Raw genomic sequence first — 23,350 nt, forward strand, 5'->3', positions numbered from 1 at the left:
GAAAACAAAACGAAACATTGTAAGAAAATCAACTAGGCAGAGGAAGCATAGGGAGAGAGTCCTGATTGTCAATTAGGGACAGGTGAGGGAGCCAGCACAAAAGTGGAAACAAATATAAGAGTGCTGTACAGGAAATAAAATACCAGAAACTAATAACTGTCATGATGCATCATGGCAGTTATAATTAATACTGATACCAACACTTATTGTATTGCCATGCTTATTTTTGATTTATTAAACACTACATGATCACTCTTTTAATTAAATGTGATTAAAATGTTATGATTATCCAAATATTGAATGCTATATTATGATTACACTTAACATGCAGTGTTTTTATGCATCTAAAAAGTGTTTTATCACAGCCAATTTAATACTGGGCAGCCCAATACACTTCAGACCTGCTGTGAAACAGTTTTACAACTGTGGTGGCCCTCTTTAATGCAGCAAAATTAGCATATGTTATACAATTTTAGCCAAATGGTATTTTTTTATTTAATCCAAGTCTTCTTTTTTGTACATGTCCCCAATTCATAGTCACTGAGTCAAGCAGGCTTGCATTAATCCTTATCGCAATGACGGGTGAGTTATGTAAACTAGTAAATGAGGTAGTTGGGTGCGAGATTTCTCAGAGGCTGAGCTATTTATTTCGCCCGTGTGTTTCACAATTCCGGCGGTGTTTGAAGAAGATGGATTTTTGACAGAGTGATGGTGTTTGTGGACACCCAAGCGGCACTCGTTTTTCCCCACCGGAATCGCATATGCATAGTGGCTTATGAGCGGGGTGGTTGACGGAATCTTTAACCAGGCAAGGCAAAGAGAAGTGAATGAACTCATCACAAGGCAAAGTAGCTGGACGTTCTGCATCTAAATTAAATACTAACACCAGGGTGTACCCCGCCTTCCGCCCGATTGTAGCTGAGATAGGCGCCAGCGCCCCCCGCGACCCCAAAAGGGAATAAGCGGTAGAAATGGATGGATGGATGGAAACAATTAAATTCTGTCGCCTTTTAAAGGTATTTAAAGGTGATTTTATCACAATTTCAGAAGGGTTAAAACCAATAAAAATCAGTACCCAGTGGCTTATTTTATTTTTCGAAGTTTTTTTCAAAATTTTACACACATGGAATATCCCGAAAAAATGCTTCAAAGTGCCTGATTTTCGCTATCTGTAAATCCACTGTCCATTTTCCTGTGACGTCACATAGTGATGCTAATAGAAACAAACATGGCGGATAGCCCAGAAAGATATAGCGACATTAGCTCGGATTCAGACTCTGATTTTAGCGGCTTAAGCGATTCAACGGATTACGCATGTATTAAAACGGATGGTTGGAGTGTGGAGGCAGATAGCAAAAACAAAATTGAAGAAGAAACTGAAGCTATTGAGCAAATAGCTATTGAAGCTATTCGGCGATCGCCTTCTAACCAACAATTGCATTTTTGACCACTGGAGCAACTTAAATCTGTCGATTGGTAAGTGTTTTTGACATTAAATGTGGGTGGAGGGAATGGCTGGATGCAAATATAGCTACAAATGTACATACAGCTAGCCTAAATAGCATGTTAGCATCGATTAGCTGGCAGTCATGTCGCAACCAAATATGTCTGATTAGCACGTAAGTCAATAACATCAACAAAACTCACCTTTGTGATTTCGTTGACTTTATCGTTGGAAATGCATCTGCTTTGAGTGTCGCAGGATATCCACACGTAGTATCGTCGGTAAAATGTGCAGACCAAACGAGGGACTTTCGCATCTTTTGAAACTGGTGAAACTTAAATCTGTCGATTAGTATGTGTTTGTTTGGCATTAAATGTGGGTGGAGGGAAAGGCTGGATGCAAATATAGCTACAAATGAGGCATAACGATGCAATATGTACATACGGCTAGCCTAAATAGCATGTTAGCATCGATTACAATCCCATGCTAATCGATGCACACTCCAAGTAAATCAACTTGAATCCGTCCCTGATCGTGTTGTTACACCCTCCGACAACACACCGACGAGGCATGATGTCTCCAAGGTACGGGAAAATAGTCGAAAAAACTGAAAATAACAGAGCTGATTTGACTTGTGTGTGTAATGTGTTTGAGAAAAAGGTGGATTGCTTCCCGTTGTGACGTCACGGGTAAAAGGTAATCGCTCTGACAGCGAACAATTGAAAGGCGTTTAGATCGCCAAATTCACCCTTTTAGAGTTCGGAAATCGGTTAACAAAACATATGGTCTTTTTTCTGCAACATCAAGGTGTATATTGACGCTTACATAGGTCTGGTGATAATGTTCCCCTCTGAGTCTTGTCTAAATGTGGCATGTTAAAATGCTATTGCGGTAGAAAGACAGGTGTAGAAATATTTTCATCCACGAACCTTAGAAAGCGTTTAGTACTGAACACAGCGTCCACCTGCCGCTCACAAATTAAGAGGGCTTAGAAGTCACTGTTAGACTGTCTTAAATAATCAGTTTGCCAGATTGGAAATGGGAAATCATCTCACCATGAGTTTGAAATTGTCGTATTTTGTGGAAAATTATTATACATACGTACTTTGACGTTGCTCAGGACCATCTATTAAAGTAGGAAATTACCGTAGGCAATGTATAGTATAGCTCTTAATTCACTTTTACTTTAAATAGACTAAGAGCACTTTGAGAAAAAAAAAACTGCCACAAGCAGATCTGCACTGCACATGGTTGTAAAGAAGCTTGTGAACTAAAGTACAACATCAGGGGCATTACGGTGTTTGTATTGATTACTGTATTTTTCGGCGCACCGGATTATAAGATGCACTACAGATGAGCTGGTCTATTTTCATACAAAAAGAGCACCATTATTTTTTTTCTACATTAAAAACACTTCCTTGTGGTTTACATAACATGTGATGGTGGTTCTCTGGTAAAAATGTTGCATAGATTATGTTTTACAGACCATCTTCAAGTCGCTTTGTGACCGTTTCTTCAGGATGTGCCTCCACTGCGACAGTGTCTTCTTCCCGTCATCTTTGTTGTAATGGTCGTTTTTAGTCTACTGACAAATGTACATTCTAACTGTACGCTAATTTTTATTAGAATTGGCAACAGCAGAGGATGAATGCCGCACAATAAGGGGATGGAGAAAAGGGAGGAGCTTTTTCACTACCGTGTCGAGGTACAATGGTAGAAGCGGGCACATTTTTGGGACTTACAATTGTGCAGATCCCAAATACCGTATTTTTCGGACAATAAGTTGCAGTTTTTTTTTATAGTTTGGCCGGGGGTGAGACTTGACCAAACTATAAAAAAAAAAAATATATATATATATATATATATATATATATATATATATATATATAATTTTTTTTTTTTTTGCCTAGTCCCCCCCCCGGCCAACCTATAAAAAAAACTGTGACTTATAGTCCGAAAAATATGGTATGCGTCAGCAGATACAAAGGGATAAGAAAAGTTGGTTTAGCAAAAAACTGCGAAACAAAACACATCCTAAAAGGTGCCATTTTGGGGTCCTTATCCACCCACCATAATAATACCTGCATGTTAGCCGCAATGCATAACTGCCATCTACTGGTCACACTTATCAGTACACCATTTACAAAAAAAATTGCTTTGAAGTCGGTTAGCACAACCATAATTATTTTGTACATTAGACGCACCCGGTTATAATGCGCACTGCACATTTTTGAGAAAATGAAATCATTTTGAGTGTGCCTTACAGTACAAAAAATGAGATACGATTTAATGTAGCAGTAAGTAACTTTTTATCATTCATACATTTTTTTTAGAACTTTTGGGATGATACATCGGCTTAAAACTAGTTGAATGACACCTCTGTCATGGCCTGAGGGGATCTGTATCGCTTTCACTGGCTCTAAGCAACTTTGAGGAGGCCACACAAAAAACTAAAAATGTGCAAACATACTTTACGGCATACTACACTCCCCCTTTTTCCATTTGTTAAAAAGATGGAAGTCAATGTGAACACCTTTAGGTAATTAGTGCTTTCTTGGCCGAAGCTGCAAAACAACCAAAGAAACAAAAAGTTTTGTCTGACGAGACAAAATAAAAGAAAAAGGGAGGCTACCCAGGTAGAAAGACAGTCAATGATCAACATTTGCCCGGCTTTCACTCGCTTGCGTAAGCTCAAAGACGAGGAGGGGTTTTCAACCAATGCTGCCTGGGCTTTGTTCCTGCTAAACTATTAAGTGACTTTGATGCTCAAATCAAAAAAACAATACTAATCTTAGCTATCGGAAATGTGTGTGTTAGCAATTAATAGCCACCAGCTTTATAGTTTGCAAATCCACACTGACACGACCAGCCATGCAACAAACTCAAAAAGAACTGTGTAAAGAAAAAACAATGCGATGACTGCAAACCACAAACAAAGTAAAATATGTAGGTTCCTACTGTATTAAGATCATACACACTGAATCGTTGCGGTATTATTGTGTTAGTTTGTATGTACGAGACAGTAGTTTGACGATTCATGACGCTATATTCTGGTCTTCACGGGAAATGTGGTCTTCTTTCAGACAAAAAACTAACGCTTTGGTCCACTGGCTCGGCCAAAATCAACCAAAACTGAGAGTTCCTAAGTGGGGCTTTAGAGGGCCCCTCTAATGCTAATAACATTGGCACCTATTTCATAGTTCTGGACCTAAAAATAATATTTACAGGTAAAATTGTCCTCAAACCCCCCTTCCCCAAGTTTCAGCACATTTGGAACAGCCACAGCTTGTTGATGTCACCCATAGAAGACTGAGGGAAAATTCTTGTGTACTGTGTGTTTTGGTAACATCTTAATCCCGGATCACAATATTTTCATGCAAAAATTGAAGGAATTATCAAATATGTCTGCTGGATGCATTGTTGCAGGTTGGAGCAATGGAACTAAAGAAGTCCGCCTGCATACATTTTCTCAATGATGGGAACATGAGGAAAGTATGGACCTCTCCAGTCAGATTGACATAATTATGGTATGGTATGGAATAATGGTGTAAAATGGGACCAAGCGAGAGGAGTATAATTTGCAGCGATCATTTCATTCATTCGGATTTCAAGTTGGATTACATTTTCTTTTGTCAAAAATCAAGCCAAATGTGATCCCACGAATCAGCACCACTTACAAGGGGTGAAAGAAAGAGTCAGAACCAGTTATAACAATGGAGCAAGAAGTGCAGACCCCGCAATCATAAACAAATAAAAAGAAGGTAATAATAATAACAATAATACAAATGTATGTGATTTAGATAGCACTTTTCAATCAACTAGATACTCAAAGCGCTTACAGAGAAGTGGGAACCCATCATTCATTCACTCCACATTCACAAGCCGCTAGTATTCTGTTTTTGTGTCCTCTTCTACTGATGACTTGGAGCATGAGTAGACAGACTATGGTATCCATGGCATAAGAGATGGACGAGTAGGAAAGTTTGGTAATGGCCAGTGTCGGCCCAAGGCTCCATGGGGCCCTAAGCAAAATTAGATTTTGGGGCCCTCTATTTCTGCCAATAATATTGATTGTTGATCATTCACACACCTACTATAAACTCATTGCGGCTCTGGCAGTGATGTTTACGTTATCCTATTGTCAGCCTGGCATGTCTTTACAAATGACATGTCATTTATAAAGATATGGGGGTCGCCCACTTAAGAACATAAATAATACCAATGAATGAACAAATGATGTCCAGAGTGCCACATATGGTTTCTAATCTTAAAATGTAGAAAACATTCAGCTACAAGAGTGGCCTGGGGTTGAACAGTCCAGGTGATAAAGCTTTGTATTTACAGTAAAAGTGTCATCTTGTCTCATCAGTCTTGTACATATTAGTCTTTAATTACTAGTTTATATTTTTATTTAATTGTTAATATTTAATATTTACTTTGTACAAATAGAGCGCAGTCTACTAAGTTAAATTCCATGTGTGTTAAACATAACTGGACAATAAAGCTGATTCGGATTCACTTTATTATTTTTGCTAACAAAAACCTGAAACAGCAATGTGCAAAAATAATTCGTATTGCAAGAAAAACAATAAAGTGCAACAATAAAATCACTTAAAAATATATAAAAAGGAACAAATTCAATTGTACAAAAACCAACATAATGAAATTAAATATCAAGCAAATACTTAAATAATAATAATGAACAGAGTTAACAGAAAGAAGGTATCAAAACGTTTTATAAACAAATATAAAGTTACTACATGCAAAAATTTTGGGGGGGAAAAAAATCAAAATAAACGACCTTAATTCACACATTTGACCATCACATCACAGTTTTGTTCCTCGGTTCTTCACCACCCACACCACTCCACCCACTCCTTAAAACCTGTGCTTCCTGGCTTTTTTGGAAGCAAAGTCATTTATGACATCACTGTAAGAAATCTGATGGCCGACTACTAATCACTGCCAGTCCACTCAGTCTTTCTTGAGCCATGGAAGATCTCAAGTAGTTTTTTTTATTAATTTGAGCTCGGAAAAGCTCCGCTCTGCAGATGCAACAGTTAATTGCTTTTGGGGGCCCCCTGGTGGACGCGGGGCCCTAAGCAAGCGCTTAGTTCGCTTATGCCTATTTATCTTGTGCTCATGTTGTTATGTTATGTTGTCATGTTAACCACATCAGTTTGGAAGTTAGCATGGATCAAGGGGACAAAAAAATACAATTCGGGGTTTTAAATATTATTTACATCCCTTTAGACACAAGTTCTATGTGAGTAAATTGGCTCCTGTTCTGGAGATGACGTCAAACCAAGAGGGGGTGGCATATCGAGCCTGGTAATGGAAAGAGGGGTTCCAAGTAGGGCTGAGCGATATATCGATATATATGATATATCACGGGTTTGTCTCAGTGCGATATAAAAAATGACTATATCGTAATATTCGAGTATACATTCTAACGCAGTTGCTTTTAGCTGCGGGCGTACACTTTAGGCTCTTCTCGCTCTTTCCTGTCTTTCATTCTCACAGACAAGCAGGCGCACTTTCTTAAGATACGTCACATAGGTGTCCGCCCTCAAAGAGCAGAGACGTAGCAGACTGGGCTACGTTAGCTGCTAATGTAGCCGTATGAGAGAAAGAAGGTGCGGATTTGGTAACAAATGAAGGAAAATTCCCAATAAAAACAGCAGGGTGTCCATCGTCTGGCGGTGGTTCGGCTTCAAGTGGGAATGTCGAACAGACAACCGTAATAAGTCCAGCATGCGGTACAAGCGTTCCTATAAAAAGTAGCATTGCCGCTAATATATAACATCATAAAGAGAATTTCATAACCATAGTAACCTACCACATAATGAATGACGAATACTATTTGATTTTTCATATTATGCAGCTCATTTTTATTTGACACTTAAAATGTCTCTGACAATCTTGCACTTTCTGTTTTGGAAATGACTTGTGCCATTGCTTAATAACTTTAATAAATACACTTTTGGTCAATTGACTTGTGATTTCCCTCTCTGCATGAAAGTTTAAAAGTAGCATATATGAAGCAGTATGAAGAAGAATGTTTTAATGTATACAAATATAATCATCATACTGATGTGATTATATGCATGAAGTGTTCATTCAGGGCCAAGGCAAAATATCGTAATATATATCGTATATCGCGATATGGCCTAAAAATATTGCGATATTAAAAAACGGCAATATCGCCCAGCCCTAATTCCAAGTATAATTAGTTATCCACCGATTACTCAACAACTGATTGATATCATGAGAAATGACAGTAATTAGTACTTACAAAGATTACATAAGGAGGACTTGTCTGTAAAATTTCGGTCACCTGGAGACTATGGGCCTGATCTGCTAGAGATGTGTGTGTACCCAAACACAAACTTGATAGCACAAGCAAAGCTGATGAAGACATGTTTACAATTCCATCAAGTCCCCTTTCACACGTCCTCTGCAGGGTCTTGTTCTACTTGGACTCGACCAGGACAAGATCGTCTGAAACGTTTATGATTCCCGGGTGGTGGATTTTGTTCCACTTCTTCAAAAATTAGCCAACTTTTGTCGAAGTTTGTGTGTGTCTGTTTGTGCAAACTGACAAAGTTACACACATATGTTGTGCTTATCAACACATACGGATTGTCAAAATAATAATATCAGACGTATTGTCTATTCAGCAATACAATTTTATAGCTGCTAGCTAAATTAAAGGGCTGATTAAAACAAATTCAATTGATGCACTTTGGTGTTTGCTGGCGTTTAGTTTTTCAATTACATGAATGTTTTTCCACATATAACATAATAAAATATCTCCTACATGAAAAAAAACATAAGACAATATGCATTTTCTACTTCACATTTGCAGTGAGTGCCAGAGCCAGCTCACAAGAGCACACATTAGGAAAAAAATAGTGGTTTCAATGTAGATGCTTTTAAAATATCCATAACATATCCATAAAATGTGGTATATGTCTGCTGCATGTTTGAAAAGACAGCAAAACGCCACAGGTAAGAGCATGATAACATGAATGTGCAGTAAATGAGTGTCTCCCTGGCGATGCCCCGTATAATACACACAAAATACTTATTTAAATTAAAGCTGGAAGCAGCAATGGACGGGACCGCCTTTGGCTGCTGCCCCCGTGACCCAAGCCCTGGTCTAAGTCAGACCTACATAGAGGTTTTTGTTTCATGTCCCTACGACATTCCTAACAGAAGTTACAAGCGATTTTGTCTGGGTTTTTTCCGAGGGGGAGCTAGAGCGTAAATTAGATTTTTGGGGTTTGTTTTGTTATAAGATGGCAATTTTCGCCAGTCCTGATGTGTGTGTAAAATTTGGTGACTTTTGAAGCAAGTTAAGGGGGTTAAATTACAGCTTGCCGTTTCTGGATGTTGTTGATAAATGGCTTTCGCTTTGCATAGTAGACCTTTAACTTGCACTTACGGATATAGCGACCAACTGTATTTAGTGACAGTGGTTTACTGAAGTGTTCAAGAGGGTCAAATTACAGCTGAAAGAGGCAAAAATTACTTATTTTAGGACATTTTGCGCAGGTTTTTTTTGAAGGCGTGTAAAATCAAAACCGGAGCAGTTATTAAAACCTGTGAATAACTTTTAATCAGAAGGGTTCAATCTCTCTCCTGTGCGAGTTTTAAGCCGACACGACAAACGCGCTCAGAGGAGATAATGTTTGAAAAAAGGTGACAGGTTTTTACAAAAGTTTTGTTTTGAAGGGGTAATTGCCAACTTCCTGTTAATTTTTGCTGAAGAATGTCAATTATTTCAAAATGTGTTTCTAAGTGAGACCTACATAGAGGTTTTTGTTTCAGGTCTCTCCGACATTCCTACTGTAAGTTACAAGCAGTTTTGTCTGTGTTTTCTTTCTAGGAGCAGTTTTTTCTGGGTTTTATTCCTAAATTGCGCTGAGCGCAATTTTGAGTTTTGGGGTTCGTTTTTTTTTTTTATTAGATCGCAATTTTCGCCTGTCTTGATGTGTGTGTCCAGTTTGGTGAGTTTTGAAGCATTTTAAGGGGTTCAAATTACAGCTCAAAGAGGCAAAAATAGCATTTTTTAGGAAAATGTTGTTTTGAAGGGGTTTTTGCCAACTTTCTGTTGATTTTTGCCCTAGAAGCTAAAATTATGAAATCTAGGTCTAAGTCAGTCCTACATAGAGGTTTTTGTTTCATGTCTCTTCGACATTGCTAACGAAAGTTACAAGCAGTCTGTTATTTTTTTCTTCCTAGGGGGCGCTAGAGCGCAACTTTGATTTTTGGGGTCTGTTTTTTTTATTAGATGGCAATTTTTGCCAGTTCTGATGTATGTGTGAAAATTGGTGCGTTTTGAAGCATGTTAAGGGGGTTAAATTACAGCTGGAAGAGGCGGCGGAAAAGGAAAGAATAATAAAACCTTACAGATACAATAGGGTCCTCTGTCCCATTGTACCAATAGGGACATTGCGGTCCCTAATAAGCCAGTCTGCACCACTATAATTGCACACAGTCTTTGTAGATCACATGCAACATACCCACTAATAGTACACCCAATTGCGCATATTATTTGGATATTAGCATACTGGACCCTATTGGGTCCTTTAAGTCTGCAGTCTGAGGGTTTAAATGCAGGGAAACTAATTGTGAATTACTAGGTTCGGACTTTGCTGTTTGCCATCACACCATATTTGATACAAGACTGGCAGGACAGCCGAGAAATTAAATTCCATCTGGTATTGTCCATAGTATTTGGATATTAGCATACTGGACTCTATTGGGTCCTTTAAGTCTGCAGTCTGAGGGTTTAAATGCAGGGAAACTAATTGTGAATTACTAGGTTCGGACTTTGCTGTTTGCCATCACACCATATTTGATACAAGACTGGCAGGACAGCCGAGAAATTAAATTTCATCTGGCATTGTCCTTGACTCTCCTTCACACGCACACCCATTAAAATGCACTTAATTGCATCGATGATTTAATAAGAGTGTCCTGTCTATAAGCAACGCACATTTTCAGTCACTAGATGCTGTAGCTCCAACTTATGAATGTATATGTTGTACAGCACTTAGAAAAAAAGTTGGGTAATTTACTCTAATTTAAAATGTTGTAAACAACAATAAAGTTTGCCTTTGTAAAAAAGCAACATAGTGTTTCAGCATTAGAAAAATAGTAAATATCAAGATCGTGATGCTATGTATTGCATTGTAATATTGGTATCTGATATTGATTGGTATGTAATTAAACCAGAAGAAGATCGATGGGAGGGAAGCTTGTGAAATAAGATGAAGTTACACTCACAATAGGTTGGTATTGCTGTACAATATAATGGCGCCACTATTTCACGAGAGTTGCAAGTGGAGGTTTCAGTTCCTGCTGAGAAGGCTTTTAAAATATTTATGTGTTGCTACTGTAACACTTGGCCATTAACAAATAATGATGACCTTCAAGATAGCTGTGAGCAACCCAGCGATTTTAGTTTCCACCGATCACGCTAAAAAAAATAATAAAAAAAATATCACTGACTGTACTGCACACAATAAAGATGAATTAAATCCTTAACTTCCCAAAGAAGGCACATGCAAGTGAAAGATAGATGCATCCAGGGCACTAAGACAGAGAGGAGGATTAGAGGAGAAAGAAACAACTAATGGCCAGATGAAGAGTAAAGGTCCTGCACTGGTCACGTCGAGGCCAGGTGGGAGGATGAAGACAGTGTAAAAATGGAAAGAAAAGGGGCATCATGGGAGTGAGGAGCAGTAAGTTTTGTCGATGAGGTCAGCCTGTTAGTACAGGAGACAGATCAGGCTGCAAAACAACTACCGAATATCGGAAATAGTGAACATAAAAAGAAAGATCGAAAGTGTTACGACAGTAGCTAAAAAAATAAAATGAGAATGGGGAAAAAGGCTTAAGTTGAAAATATTTGAACCTTTATTATCAGAAAGCAGACAGGAAGAGATGGATTTCAGAAAAAAAAAAAAGACGTTCAGGGGAATGTGTGAGCAAGATGGTCACGGAAGGATAATTCATATTTAGATGGCTCCCCATTGCACTCAACTCGGCTTCTGCACACATAACTTGGTGCATCCATTAGTTCGACTAATTCCCTTCGCCATCTGCCGTGCAATTTCAGATGCGCCCCTGCAGCCTGGGAAAAGGTTCAGGACTTTGGGGGTAGGCATGTTGATTGGAAAAATCTGAGATTAATTGACTTAATTGAGTTACCTGATGTTTGTAGAACTCAACACTGGAAGTCCCTACAGGACATCAGCTGGAGTGTGATCCCACCAGACAGAACATTTGCAAGCAGGTGTATTTTCCCCTTGTATGAAGTGCAGCCTATTTCTATTGACTCTGTTTTACTTTCATGTACTAAAAATGGTGGACAAGAATGTTGTTCTTACCTTCATAAGATGCTTTAAATCCATGTGCACTTACTGCAAAGTCACTGGTAAGCCTCAGGGAAAAGATTGAGCTTGAACTGGTAACAGGTGAGGGAATGTTAAATCCTGTTAACCTGTGGATGAAAGAGAGACACTTCAGAACCAAAGAATGAGTGCGCTTATAAGATACAATGCAACATACGCTTACAAGTACCTCGGCTCACAAGTCTGGCCCTGTAATGACACCAGACCCCGAGCTCAGTTCAAAACTTGGGAGAAAAACTTTTTTGCAACAAATTCCTAAAAACACTAGAGCGCTCCTGTTGTTTGGAGCAGTGTTTTTCAACCACTGTTCCAAGGCATACTAGTGTGCCTTGAAATATTGCCTGGTGGGCCGTGGGAGAATATGCAATTTCACCTACAAACCCCGTTTCCATAACAGTTGGGAAATTGTGTTAGATGTAAATATAAACGGAATACTATGATATGCAAATCATTTTCAACCCATATTCAGTTGAATATGCTACAAAGACAACATATTTGATGTTCAAACTGATAAACCTTTTTTTTTTTTTTGCAAACAATCATTAACTTCAGAATTTGATGCCAGCAACACAGGACAAAAAAGTTGGGAAAAGTGGCGATAAATACTGATAAAGTTGAGAAATACTCATCAAACACTTATTTGGAACATCCCACAGGTGGGCAGGCTAATTGGGAACAGGTGGGTGCCAGGCTGGGTATAAAAGCAGCTTCCATGAAATGCTAAGTAATTCACAAACAAGGGTGGGGCGAGGGTCACCAATTTGTAAGCACATTGTCGAACAGTTTTAGAACAACATTTTTCAACGAGCTATTGCAAGGAATTTAGGGATTTTACCATATACGGTCTGTAAAATCATCAAAAGATTCAGAGAATCTGGAGAAATCATTGCACGTAAGCGATGATATTACGGATTTTTGATCCCACAGGCGGTACTGCATCAAAAACCGGCATCAGTGTGTAAAGGATATCACCACATGGGCTCAGAAACACTTCATAAAACCACTGTCAGTAATTACAATTGGTTGCTACATCTGTAAGTGCAAGTTAAAACTCTGCTATGCAAAGCAAAACCCATTTATCAACAACACCAAGGAACGCCGCCCGCTTCGCTGGGCCTGAGCTCATCTAGGACTGACTGATGCAAAGTGGAAAAGCGTTGTGTGGTCTGACGAGTCCACATTTCAAATCATACTTGGAAACTGTGGACGTGGTGTCCTCCAGAACAAAGAGGAAAATAATTATCCAGATTGTTATAGGCGCAAAGTTCAAAAGCCAGCATCTGTGATGGTATGGGGGTGTATTAGTGCCCAGGGCATGGGTAACTTACACATCTGTGAAGGCACCAATAATGCTGAGAGGTCCATACAGGTTTTGGAGCAACATATGTTGTCATCCAAGCATCATTATCATGGATGCCCCTGCTTATTTCAGCAAGACAATACCAAGCCACGTGTTACAACAGCGTGGTTTCGTAGTAAAAGAGTGCGGGTACTTTCCTGGCCCACCTGCAGTCCAGACCTGTCTCCCATCGAAAATGTGTGGCGCATTATGAAGCGTAAATTACGACAGCGGAGACCCCCGACTGTTGAACGACTAAAGCTTTACATAAACAAGAATGAGAAAGAATTCCACTTTCAAAGCTTCAACAATTAGTTTCCTCAGTTCCCAAAACATTTATTGAGTGTTTTTAAATGAAAAGGTGATGTAACACAGTGGTGAACATGCCCTTTCCCAACTACTTTGGCATGTGTTGCAGCCAAGAAATTCTAAGTTAATTATTTTTTGCAAAAAAAAATAAAGTTTATGAGTTTGAACATCAAGTATCTTGTCTCTGTAGTGCATTCAACTGAATATGGGTTAAAAAGGATTTGCAAATCATTCTACTCCGTTTATATTTACATCCATCACAATTTCCCAACTCATATGGAAACGGGGTTTTGTATTTGGGTCAAAAAATATTTTTTGCAAACCAGTAATAATAATCTGCAAACGTGCCGTTGTTGAGTGTTGGTGCTGTCTCAAAGTCGGCAGAGTTATCATGTTATACTCTTAGTCAGTAGATGGCAGTAAGCAGCAAATGCATTGAAGATGTCGGGAACATTGTTTGTCGTGATAACAATATGCAGACAACAGTGTGCAGGTAAAAAGGTATCTAACCCTAAACCAAAAATAAAAAAAAAGGCGAGTGCGACTAAAAAAAGGCATTGACGCTTAGGGAAGGCTACTAAAACCAAAACTGAACTGGTTGCAAAGTAAACAGAAACAGAATGCTGGACGACAGCAAAGACTTACACCGCGTGGAGCAGACGGCGTCCACAAAGTACATCCAAACATGACATGACAAACAACAATGTCCCCCCAAAGAAGGATAGCGACTACTTAATTATCCTTGATTGTTGAAACCAAGCAGGCGTGGGGAATAGCGCTCAAGGAAGACATGAAACTGCTACAGGAAAAACAGCAAAAGCCAAAATAGGAACTAAACACTACACACAAGAAGACACCAAAAAACTCCATATAAGTCACAGCGTGATATGACAGGTCATGACAGTACTTTGAGACAAGAGCTGTAGTGACGCATGGTTGGTTATGGTTTGAATTCATATCCAACACTTGCGAGAACAACTTTTTAACGTCAATATCGGCTACTGAGTTTCATTTTTTAAAGTTTTCTGCTCGTGGTGTGCCTTTGCATTTTTTTCAATTAAAAAATGTGCCTTGGCTCAAAAAATGTTGAAAAACACTGTTATAGAGGAACTTTAACTAGTGTACACACATGGGCAGATCCTTGCATTGACATTTTAACTTCCTAAATGCTGGTGTATATTTTGCATAAAAAGGTTATTTTTTTCTGAAATGTGTAACCAACACAAAATAAATATCCCCCCCAAAAATTTTCCATTACAGAGGATGACAGTTCTCATAATAAGAATAATAATGAAGTGAGAAATCTGTGTCATATTGTGTTGCTTTTATCCGTTGCTTGGTGTGTGGGTGTGTTGATCTGTGCGGCGACGATCAGCGGAGGTGCATTTTTTTTTCAATTCATGCACACATGGTAAAAGTGCGATTTGATGAATGAAAAAGAATGAAGGTTATGATAGAGTGTATTTGGCAGAATTTTGTTTTTTATCAAACTAAAAAACTAATTACTTAATTATGAAAACGATCAATAGCTACAGCCATATTGCATTTTCTTGTACTGTTTGATAAAATATTTGTTGTCTAAAAGTTTAGTTTTTGGTTTTATTAAAAGCATGTTACATGTTAAATAGCTGGTGTTTTAGGGGGACCAGCACAAATGAAATTAATTCCGATTCATTTTAATGAGGAACATTGGTTTGAAATACGGTAAGTTACGAGCTCCTTCACAGAACTGATTGAACTCATAAACCAAAGTAGCACTGCAGGGTTTCTGTCATGACCTGGTAGCCCTGCTGCCGCTCTTTTTGTTGTTGTTATTGCAGTGCCTGGTTTCTGGGTCACGGGCGTGGCCACCTGCATGCAAACATGTTACTCATTTCCTCCTGACTACTTAAGCTCTTCAGTTCCTTCACTCGGCGCCAGTAGATTTCCTGATGGTTCACCCTTCCACTCAAATACATCTCCTCTGTTTTGGCAGCACACACGCATCCCGTTGAATGTGGCTCAGTCCCAGGGTCACTGTGTTGTGTTATTTGTTACTTCTTCACACCTTTAAGGCCTACAGAAATTAGATTTTTTTATTTTAAACGGGGATAGCAGGTCCATTCTATGTGTCATTCTTGATCATTTCGCGATATTGCCATATTTTTTCTGAAAGGATTTAGTAGAGAACATCCACGATAAAGTTCGCAACTGGAGAAAAGCCCTGCCTCTACCAGAAGTCGCAGACGATGACGTCACATGTTGATGGCTCCTCACATATTCACATTGATTTTAATGGGAGCCTCCAACAAAAACAGCTATTCGGACCGAGAAAACGACAATTTCCCCATTAATTTGCGCGAGGATGAAAGATTTGTGTTTTAGGATATTGATAGAGACGGACTAGAAAAGTAGAGACCTGTTTATGTGTTTCGTGTTTCCAAAACAGGTGGCCAATAAATGATGAAACAACGGAATGGTGGAGTGTCTCTTACTTAAAAAAAAACAAAAAAAAACTACTCAGCGCAGAATAAGAATCACTACAAGTATGTGGAATTAAATTATGGAATGGATTAAGCAAAGCAATCAAACAATGTACTAATATGATCCACTTCAAGAAACTCTTCAAACTTAAAGTGTTTACAAAATACAAAAAAGAAGAGACATGATAAACATTCTGATTTTATTCACCCATTTATTCTTTCATTCTCAAAATAATCTTACTTATCTCATCGTATGGAATAAAACTTACTTCACTATTTATTTGTTTATTTATTTATTTTTATTGTGATTACTTATGGAGTATATTGAGAATACATTGAGAACAGGAAGTGAACAAAAGTTTAGCAACTTTTATATAAAAGAAAATAGGTAATATTAAATAAGCTCTGCTTCTACCTACTCATTTTTGAATATGTTGAAAAGAGAAACTAGAAATTGTGATATATCATGTTGTATGCTTGCATGTTCGAAATAAACTCAAACTCAACTCAACATTAAGACACAAATATAATACCATACATCACCACAGTGTTGGCAATCTGGGAGAAGCACTGCACTGTACAACCCAAACAATTGCATTGAAATGTATTCCGTTAAACAAAAGTGGTCTGATGCCACAAATTGTTGATGTTAAAATAATACTGACCTCACACCATAAGTGACACTCTACACATTGTGTCTAATCAAAAGCAGCAACCTTTTAATACGCATGTAATTTGTAGGCCATTAGAGAATTAAACCCATGCAAGAACCCACCCTATTGCTGCATGGTGTTTGAGACCGGGCATGTGCATTGTAACAGACTGCTTCATTACTGCATTTAAAATTAGGTAGGGGTCCAAACAAATCCATTTACTTTCACGACGTCGTAAACAAGATGTGTTGCTGGCCATTCCTCAGCAGCACTTGCTGATGTTCTATCGACCCTCCACTGCTCTAAGTCAGCCTGTGTAGCATGGGCAGAACTTCGGCATGAAGCAAAATGTCTCCTTCACCATTGGCATCTTGTTTTTCTACGTGCAGTTTTTTCTTGCTAATTTGGGTAACATTTGTGTTACCAACACTGAGCTCCAATGTCAGCCAGGTGAATAACGGCTGCAGTAGGCCAAATGTGTGCGTGGGGAGGGACGACAAAAGGCTCCTCCTGTGACAACAAGGTGGTGTGTATTTACAGCTTCAATAGAGTTTCCAATTACAGCACAGTTCACAGTGGTAATCCATGCTGTAAATAATTATTCTTTGTCCAACGTACTGTACAGCAGACGGATATTTAAACAGGCAATGAATAGAATCCTGTAATTAGGAAAATATGTGATCTTACACATAAAGGTGACATGGGGCGGTATGGCTCGGTTGGTACAGTGACCGTGCCAGCAACTTGAAGGGTTCCAGGTTCGATCCCGTTTTCGCCATCCTAGTCGCTGCCGTTGTGTCCTTGGGCAAGACACTTTACCCATCTGCTCCCAGTGCCACCCACGCTGGTTTAAATGTAACTTAGATATTGGGTTTCACCATGTAAAATCGCTTTGAGAGACTAGAGAAAAGCGCTATATAAATATAATTCACTTCACTTCATGTACATGTACATGTACCTACATGTACTAAAACATGAAACTAAGTGTAGCAGGAAAAAGGTAAAAATGCCAAAATGTTAGACATATTGTTATATATAATATGTTTTGAGCCTTACTGGCAGCACGGATTGACAGGGTTTAGTGCTTGTGCCTCACAATATGCGGTTAAATTCCGGGGTCGGGATCTTTCTGTGTGGAGTTTGCATGTTCTCCCCGTGACTGCGTGGGTTCCCTCCGGGTACTCCGGTTTCCTCCCACCTCCAAAGACATGCACCTGGGGATAGGTTGATTGGCAACACTAAATTGGCCCTAGTGTGTGAATGTGATTGTGAATGTTGTCTGTCTATGTGCAATTAGGTAGCGTCTTGTCCAGGGTGTACGCAGACTTCCGCCCGAATGCAGCTGAGATAGGCTCCAGCACACCACCGCGACTCTGTTAGAAAATGGATGGATAGATGGACACATTTTGGATTATCAGACAATTTCCGTGAAAAAAACTCAGTTCTTCTCTGGCTATTAGGTGGTGTGGAGAGACACAGCCGACGGGCAGCCGAAGGGGCAGACAACGGGCGGAAAGCAGCAGCGCGGGCCCACCTTGAGGCCAGGAGGCGGGGCATGCGGCAGCGAGAAGAGGCGTGACACACGCGGAGCGACACTGCAGCGGCAATCTAAGCCAGGTGCGTATACTACACACCTGCTCACAGTCTGTCTATCTGCTGGTAGAGTACTAAAAGGGCGAGGGACAAACGAGCCAGGAAGCAGCACGGAGGAGGAAACGCCGGCCAGCAGACAAAAAGCGCGACAACCCACACCACGCGAGCAATGACACACCCCCGCAGGGGACGCAAGCCCCTGACGCCGAAAGGCGTGCAGCCGCAGCAGACAAGCCGGAGGAGCGCACTGAAAAGTGACGCGACCAAAGGGCCAAGTGACAGCAGATTTGTTGAAATAATAAATCAATGTCAAAGCTGCTATGATGCGTCATGTGTCAGGTGTCCCCGCAACCCACACGAGGACGACAGGAAGTCCGTCACAGGTGGCTAGAAGCTAATTGTATGCCTCCATACACAGTGGGAAGATGCTCCAATAAACAAAAAAACTGTATTCCTTAAATCTTGGGTATGGTTTTCAAGTATTATTATTACTGGCGGACCAGGCCAAATTAAGCAAAGCTCGCTTTAAATATCATCTTGAGATAAGTGCTTAATATAGTTTAAGAAGTGTAAATGGAACCACTTTGCAGCAATAAGTTAGCAGATACTAACATGAAACATACAAGTAAAATAATAAGAGTTTGAGAAATGATAATTGTGGAGAGACAGAGCCGACAGCTGGATAGGACAGACGGCGGTCCGACCCGAGATGGCGGCCAGGAGGCGGGGCATGCGGCGGAGAGGAGAGGCGGAGCGCACTCGGAGCAACGCTGCAGCCAGCCGAGTCAAGTGCGTAAGCGACACACCTGCAATCAATATCTACATCTTCTGCTGCAGTATAAAAGGGGAGAGGGAGGAACAATCGGGGCAGAAGTAGGCGTGGAAACCCCGGACAACAACGACCACGTCGAGAGAGACTCTGAGCGAGATGAGCCCTCGCAGCAGACGCAGGCACTGGCCACCGAAAGGTGCGCCACGACGAGCAGGAAGAGCCAGCGAGCTAGAAATTGGCACGGCCGACTGACAAGACGATATGTTTGTTGAAAGAATAAACGAAAGTCAAACCTGTTACAATGCGTCCTGTACCGAATGTCACAGCAACCCACACGATGACGGCTGGAGACCCGTCACAATAATACAACAGACACTATTGGTGTGCCAGCATTGTGCAAAAGAAGAAAATCGCATCGACCTCTAAATTCGATATTAAGGGTAATATCAATATGTGATTGATACAAGAGCAATCAGATATATACTTGTATTCTACTAAAATATATTTTTTGTTGTTCAAATACATTTTTACAAAGAAAGGGAATCGTAACTGAAATAAAGGAAAACTCAGAAAGCTAAAAAACCCAATAGTTTAAATTAGTTACTTTTGTTTGGTTGTTGTGTACTATTGATTTTGTTTTGCTCAAGCACTTGTACGTAATAAAGGAAAATAAGGTAGTAGTTTTAATATTGTGTTGATATTGTTAAAACTGACAATAACACTCAACATAAATACATTTAAAAATGTATAATTATTAATACATGTGATTGGTATTGGTATCGGCCAATCCAACTTATGAATAATCAGAAGCATAAAACCTTGATCGGAACATCCCCAGCACAAACACTTTCTTCTGCAGTCACACAAAAAAAAGCAAACATACAGATGCACCATGCATTCCAATTGAAGTTTGAGGAAAAAGAGAATTCAAAGAAAAAAATAATACTTGGCCGGGAAGATAGAGGAAAAGAACAGAGCAATCAGTGAGTGCAGTGAGCACGCTCCATTGCACCCACTAGAAGGAGTGTAATGCATTAAAACACAATACTAAAAAGCACTGACCTGCAATGTAATAACAGGAGATAATGATTTTGTTTGAATTATTTAGTACATTAATCCAAAAGTTATGCAAACTCATTAGGGTGTGCTGCAGGAGTGATTACCATGACAACATGAACAAAAGATGTGCTATTGGCAGGGAGAAGCAGATGCGGTGTTATACAGCACTGTGTGCAGTCATGTGATGTATTAGGCCTGATGAGCTCAAGCCTTTGCACTTAAGTCCCCTCTTTACACCTTTTTTCCATTTTTTCTACCGCTTATTCCCTCTGCGGACGCGGGGGGCGCTGGTGCCTATCTCAGCTACAATCGGGCGGAAGGCGGGATACACCCGGGACAAGTCGGCACCTCATCGCAGGGCTAACACAGATAGACAGACAACATTCACACCCACATTCACACACTAGGGGACCATTTAGGGTTGCCAATCAACCTATCCCCAGGTGCATGTCTTCGGAGGTGGGAGGAAGCCGGAGTACCCGAAGGGAACCCACGCATTCACGGGGAAGACATGGAAACTCCACACAGAAATATCCCGAGCCTGGGATTGAACCCAGACTAATCAGGACCTTCGTATTGTGAGGCAGATGCACTAACCCCTTTGCCACCGTGAAGCCACTCTTTACACCTGTCTACCTGAAATAAAAGTAAAATATTTACACGCGGCCACAGTCGAGGAGGATAAATCGCTTGAAAAAAAGTTTAGCCTTGACAATCTGGACCTCAACCCTAACAACCAAAGTCTGAGCAGAATAAATCCCTTCTTAGGTTGCAAGCTTGTCATTCGGACGTCAAACTGCAAGGGACTGGGGATGTCATGGAGATAATGTACTCAAGGTAAATATGCATATTTTAGGACTAGGTAATGGCTAATCAACTACAGGCCTGGGTTCGGTTAAAAAATCGGGAGAAAAAATGTTTTTGCAGCTAATAGGTTGAATTAAATAGGTGACATTTAAACAGAAGTAAACGAAGTGACGGGCCACCAAATCAATATGGTTACTGTGCAGCAAACTGAGTCCGAACCAACTCAGAATTCCAAAAGGTCTAGATCTTACCAGATACGAGCAAAAAAAAAAAATCAAACTATGCAATTAAATATATACCTATATTTTATTAGTTATTAGTTGTTTTTTTTTTTTTTTTGGGGGGGGGGGTATTAGTTTATTATTATTTCTTTGGTCAGTGGTCAGCAAAATAAACACAAACAATGTTACATCAATAAATGTATTAATTGACAATTTTACAGACTGAAAGGGTTTAGGCTGACGTTAAGCAGCTATTTCGGCTAACCCTATTAACAAACTCTAACACAAGCTGTAATAAAACCAGGAGACACCAGGCTCTGATCTTGAGCTTCATTGAAATGTTAAATTTACTTTACACAACATATTACGAATACAAGTTGTACACAGCATAGAAACTGCTCAAATAAATTCCCAGACATATCGAACTGTCTGGTGCTCCAGACATCATTCTACACAATAAAACAGATAACAACTTGGAAAAGCATGGCGGTCTAAAACTTCTTTGTGTGTGGCTGGGTCAAGGAAATTGATATGAAGACTCTCTTAGATAAACGATGCATCGTTTTTGCTCGAATAAGGTTGCATTTTATGATTTAACTTAGCGTCTACTGCCTTATTGCTACTGCACACGAGTATGTGCGTTTTCCTCATCTTTATCAAAACCGGCGGATGTCCGGAGAACCCTGAGGAGAGTGAACCCCCGGAGAGCAGCAGGACATGATGACATTTAGGGCGGCACGGTGTTTAAGGGCTGTGCAGAACAGCTGGCTGGGGTTCTCACAGACATCTTTAACACCTCGCCGACCCAGGCTGTGGAACCATCATGTTTTAGGACAGCCACAAAACCCACAATCTCCTCCCTCAATGATTATTGCCCCGTGGCACTCACCCCCATCATAATGAAGTGCTTTGAGAGACTGGTAAAGGAACACATTGTCTCCAGACTTCCCCCCATATTTGAACCCTACCAGTTTGCTTCTTGCCCTAACCACTCAACAGAGGACACTATCTCTTCTGCACTCCACCTGAGCTTAGAACATCTGGAAAGAAAGGACACACACGTGCGGATGTTGTTTCTGGACTTCAACTCAGCTTTCAACACCATCATCCTGCAGCACTTAGTGAGCAAACTGGCCCCCCTTGGATTAAATACCCCCCTATGCAACTGGCTGCCTGACTTTCTCAAAGACCGCAGTCTGTGAGAGTGGGCGACAACACCTCCAGTACCAACTCCATGTTCTGTAACAGCTTCTTCCCTCAGGCCATAAGACTCTTGAACGCATCATAATAATCCTCAATTCCCCCCTCAAAAGGATTAACTCGCTAAAATATAAAGACAATATAACATACATCCATAAACGTGGATGCAAATGCAAAAGTGCAATATATACATCTGTACCGTAATGGGTGAATTTTGGCGAATTAAACACCTTTCTGTTTATCGCGCTGGAAGCGATGATGTCAGAATGTGACGTCGCCGAGGTAACACACCCACCATTTTCATTTTCAACACATTACAAACACCGGGTCTCAGCTCTGTTATTTTCCGTTTTTTGACTATTTTTGGGAACCTTGGAGACATCATGCCTCGACAGTGTGTTGTCGGAGGGTGTAACAACACTAACAGGGAGGGATTCAAGTTGCACCACCGGCCCGAAGATGCGAAAGTGTCTGCCGCCAGACCCCCATTGAATGTGCCAGAGTGTCTCCACATTTGACCGGCGATGCTAAGGCAGACATGGCACAGAGATGTATGGATAACATGCAGATGCATTTGCAACGATAGTCAACGAAATCACAAAGGTGCGTTTTGTTGATTTTGACTGCCAGCTAATCGATGCTAACATGCTACGCTAATCGATGCTAACATGCTATTTATCGGCGGTGCTAAAGCAGACATGGAACAGAGATGTATGGATAAATGGTAGATGCATTTGCAACTATATTACGTTTCCTTCCACCCACATTTAATGCGAAAAAAACACTTACCAATCGACGGATTTAAGTTGCTCCAGTGTCACAAGATGCGAAAGTCCTGATCGTTTGGTCCGCACATTTTACCGGCGATGCTAACGCAGCTATTCGGCCATGCTATGGCTATGAATAGCGTCAATAGCTATTCGCTCAATAGCTCCAGTTTCTTCTTCAATATTTTCATACTCCAACCATCTGTTTCAATACATGCGTAATCTGTTGAATCGCTTAAATCGCTGAAATCCGAGTATAATCCGAGCTAATGTCACTATATCTTGCTGTGGTATTCGCCG

General features: G+C 40.1%; 1 protein-coding gene across 2 annotated transcripts in view; it reads right to left on the reverse strand.

The window, feature by feature from the left end:
* Window positions 1-23,350, reverse strand: part of LOC133562239 (CUB and sushi domain-containing protein 3-like) — a 673,567-nt gene that overhangs the window by 533,737 nt on the left and 116,480 nt on the right. For both annotated transcript variants that reach the window (XM_061916244.1, XM_061916243.1), the window contains exon 3: window positions 11,845-11,957. In XM_061916244.1, the coding sequence (XP_061772228.1) occupies window positions 11,845-11,957 (113 nt within the window). The remainder of the gene's footprint in view (window positions 1-11,844; window positions 11,958-23,350) is intronic.

Source organism: Nerophis ophidion, linkage group LG11, assembly GCF_033978795.1.
Source record: "Nerophis ophidion isolate RoL-2023_Sa linkage group LG11, RoL_Noph_v1.0, whole genome shotgun sequence".
NCBI classification, from domain to species: Eukaryota; Metazoa; Chordata; class Actinopteri; order Syngnathiformes; family Syngnathidae; genus Nerophis; species Nerophis ophidion.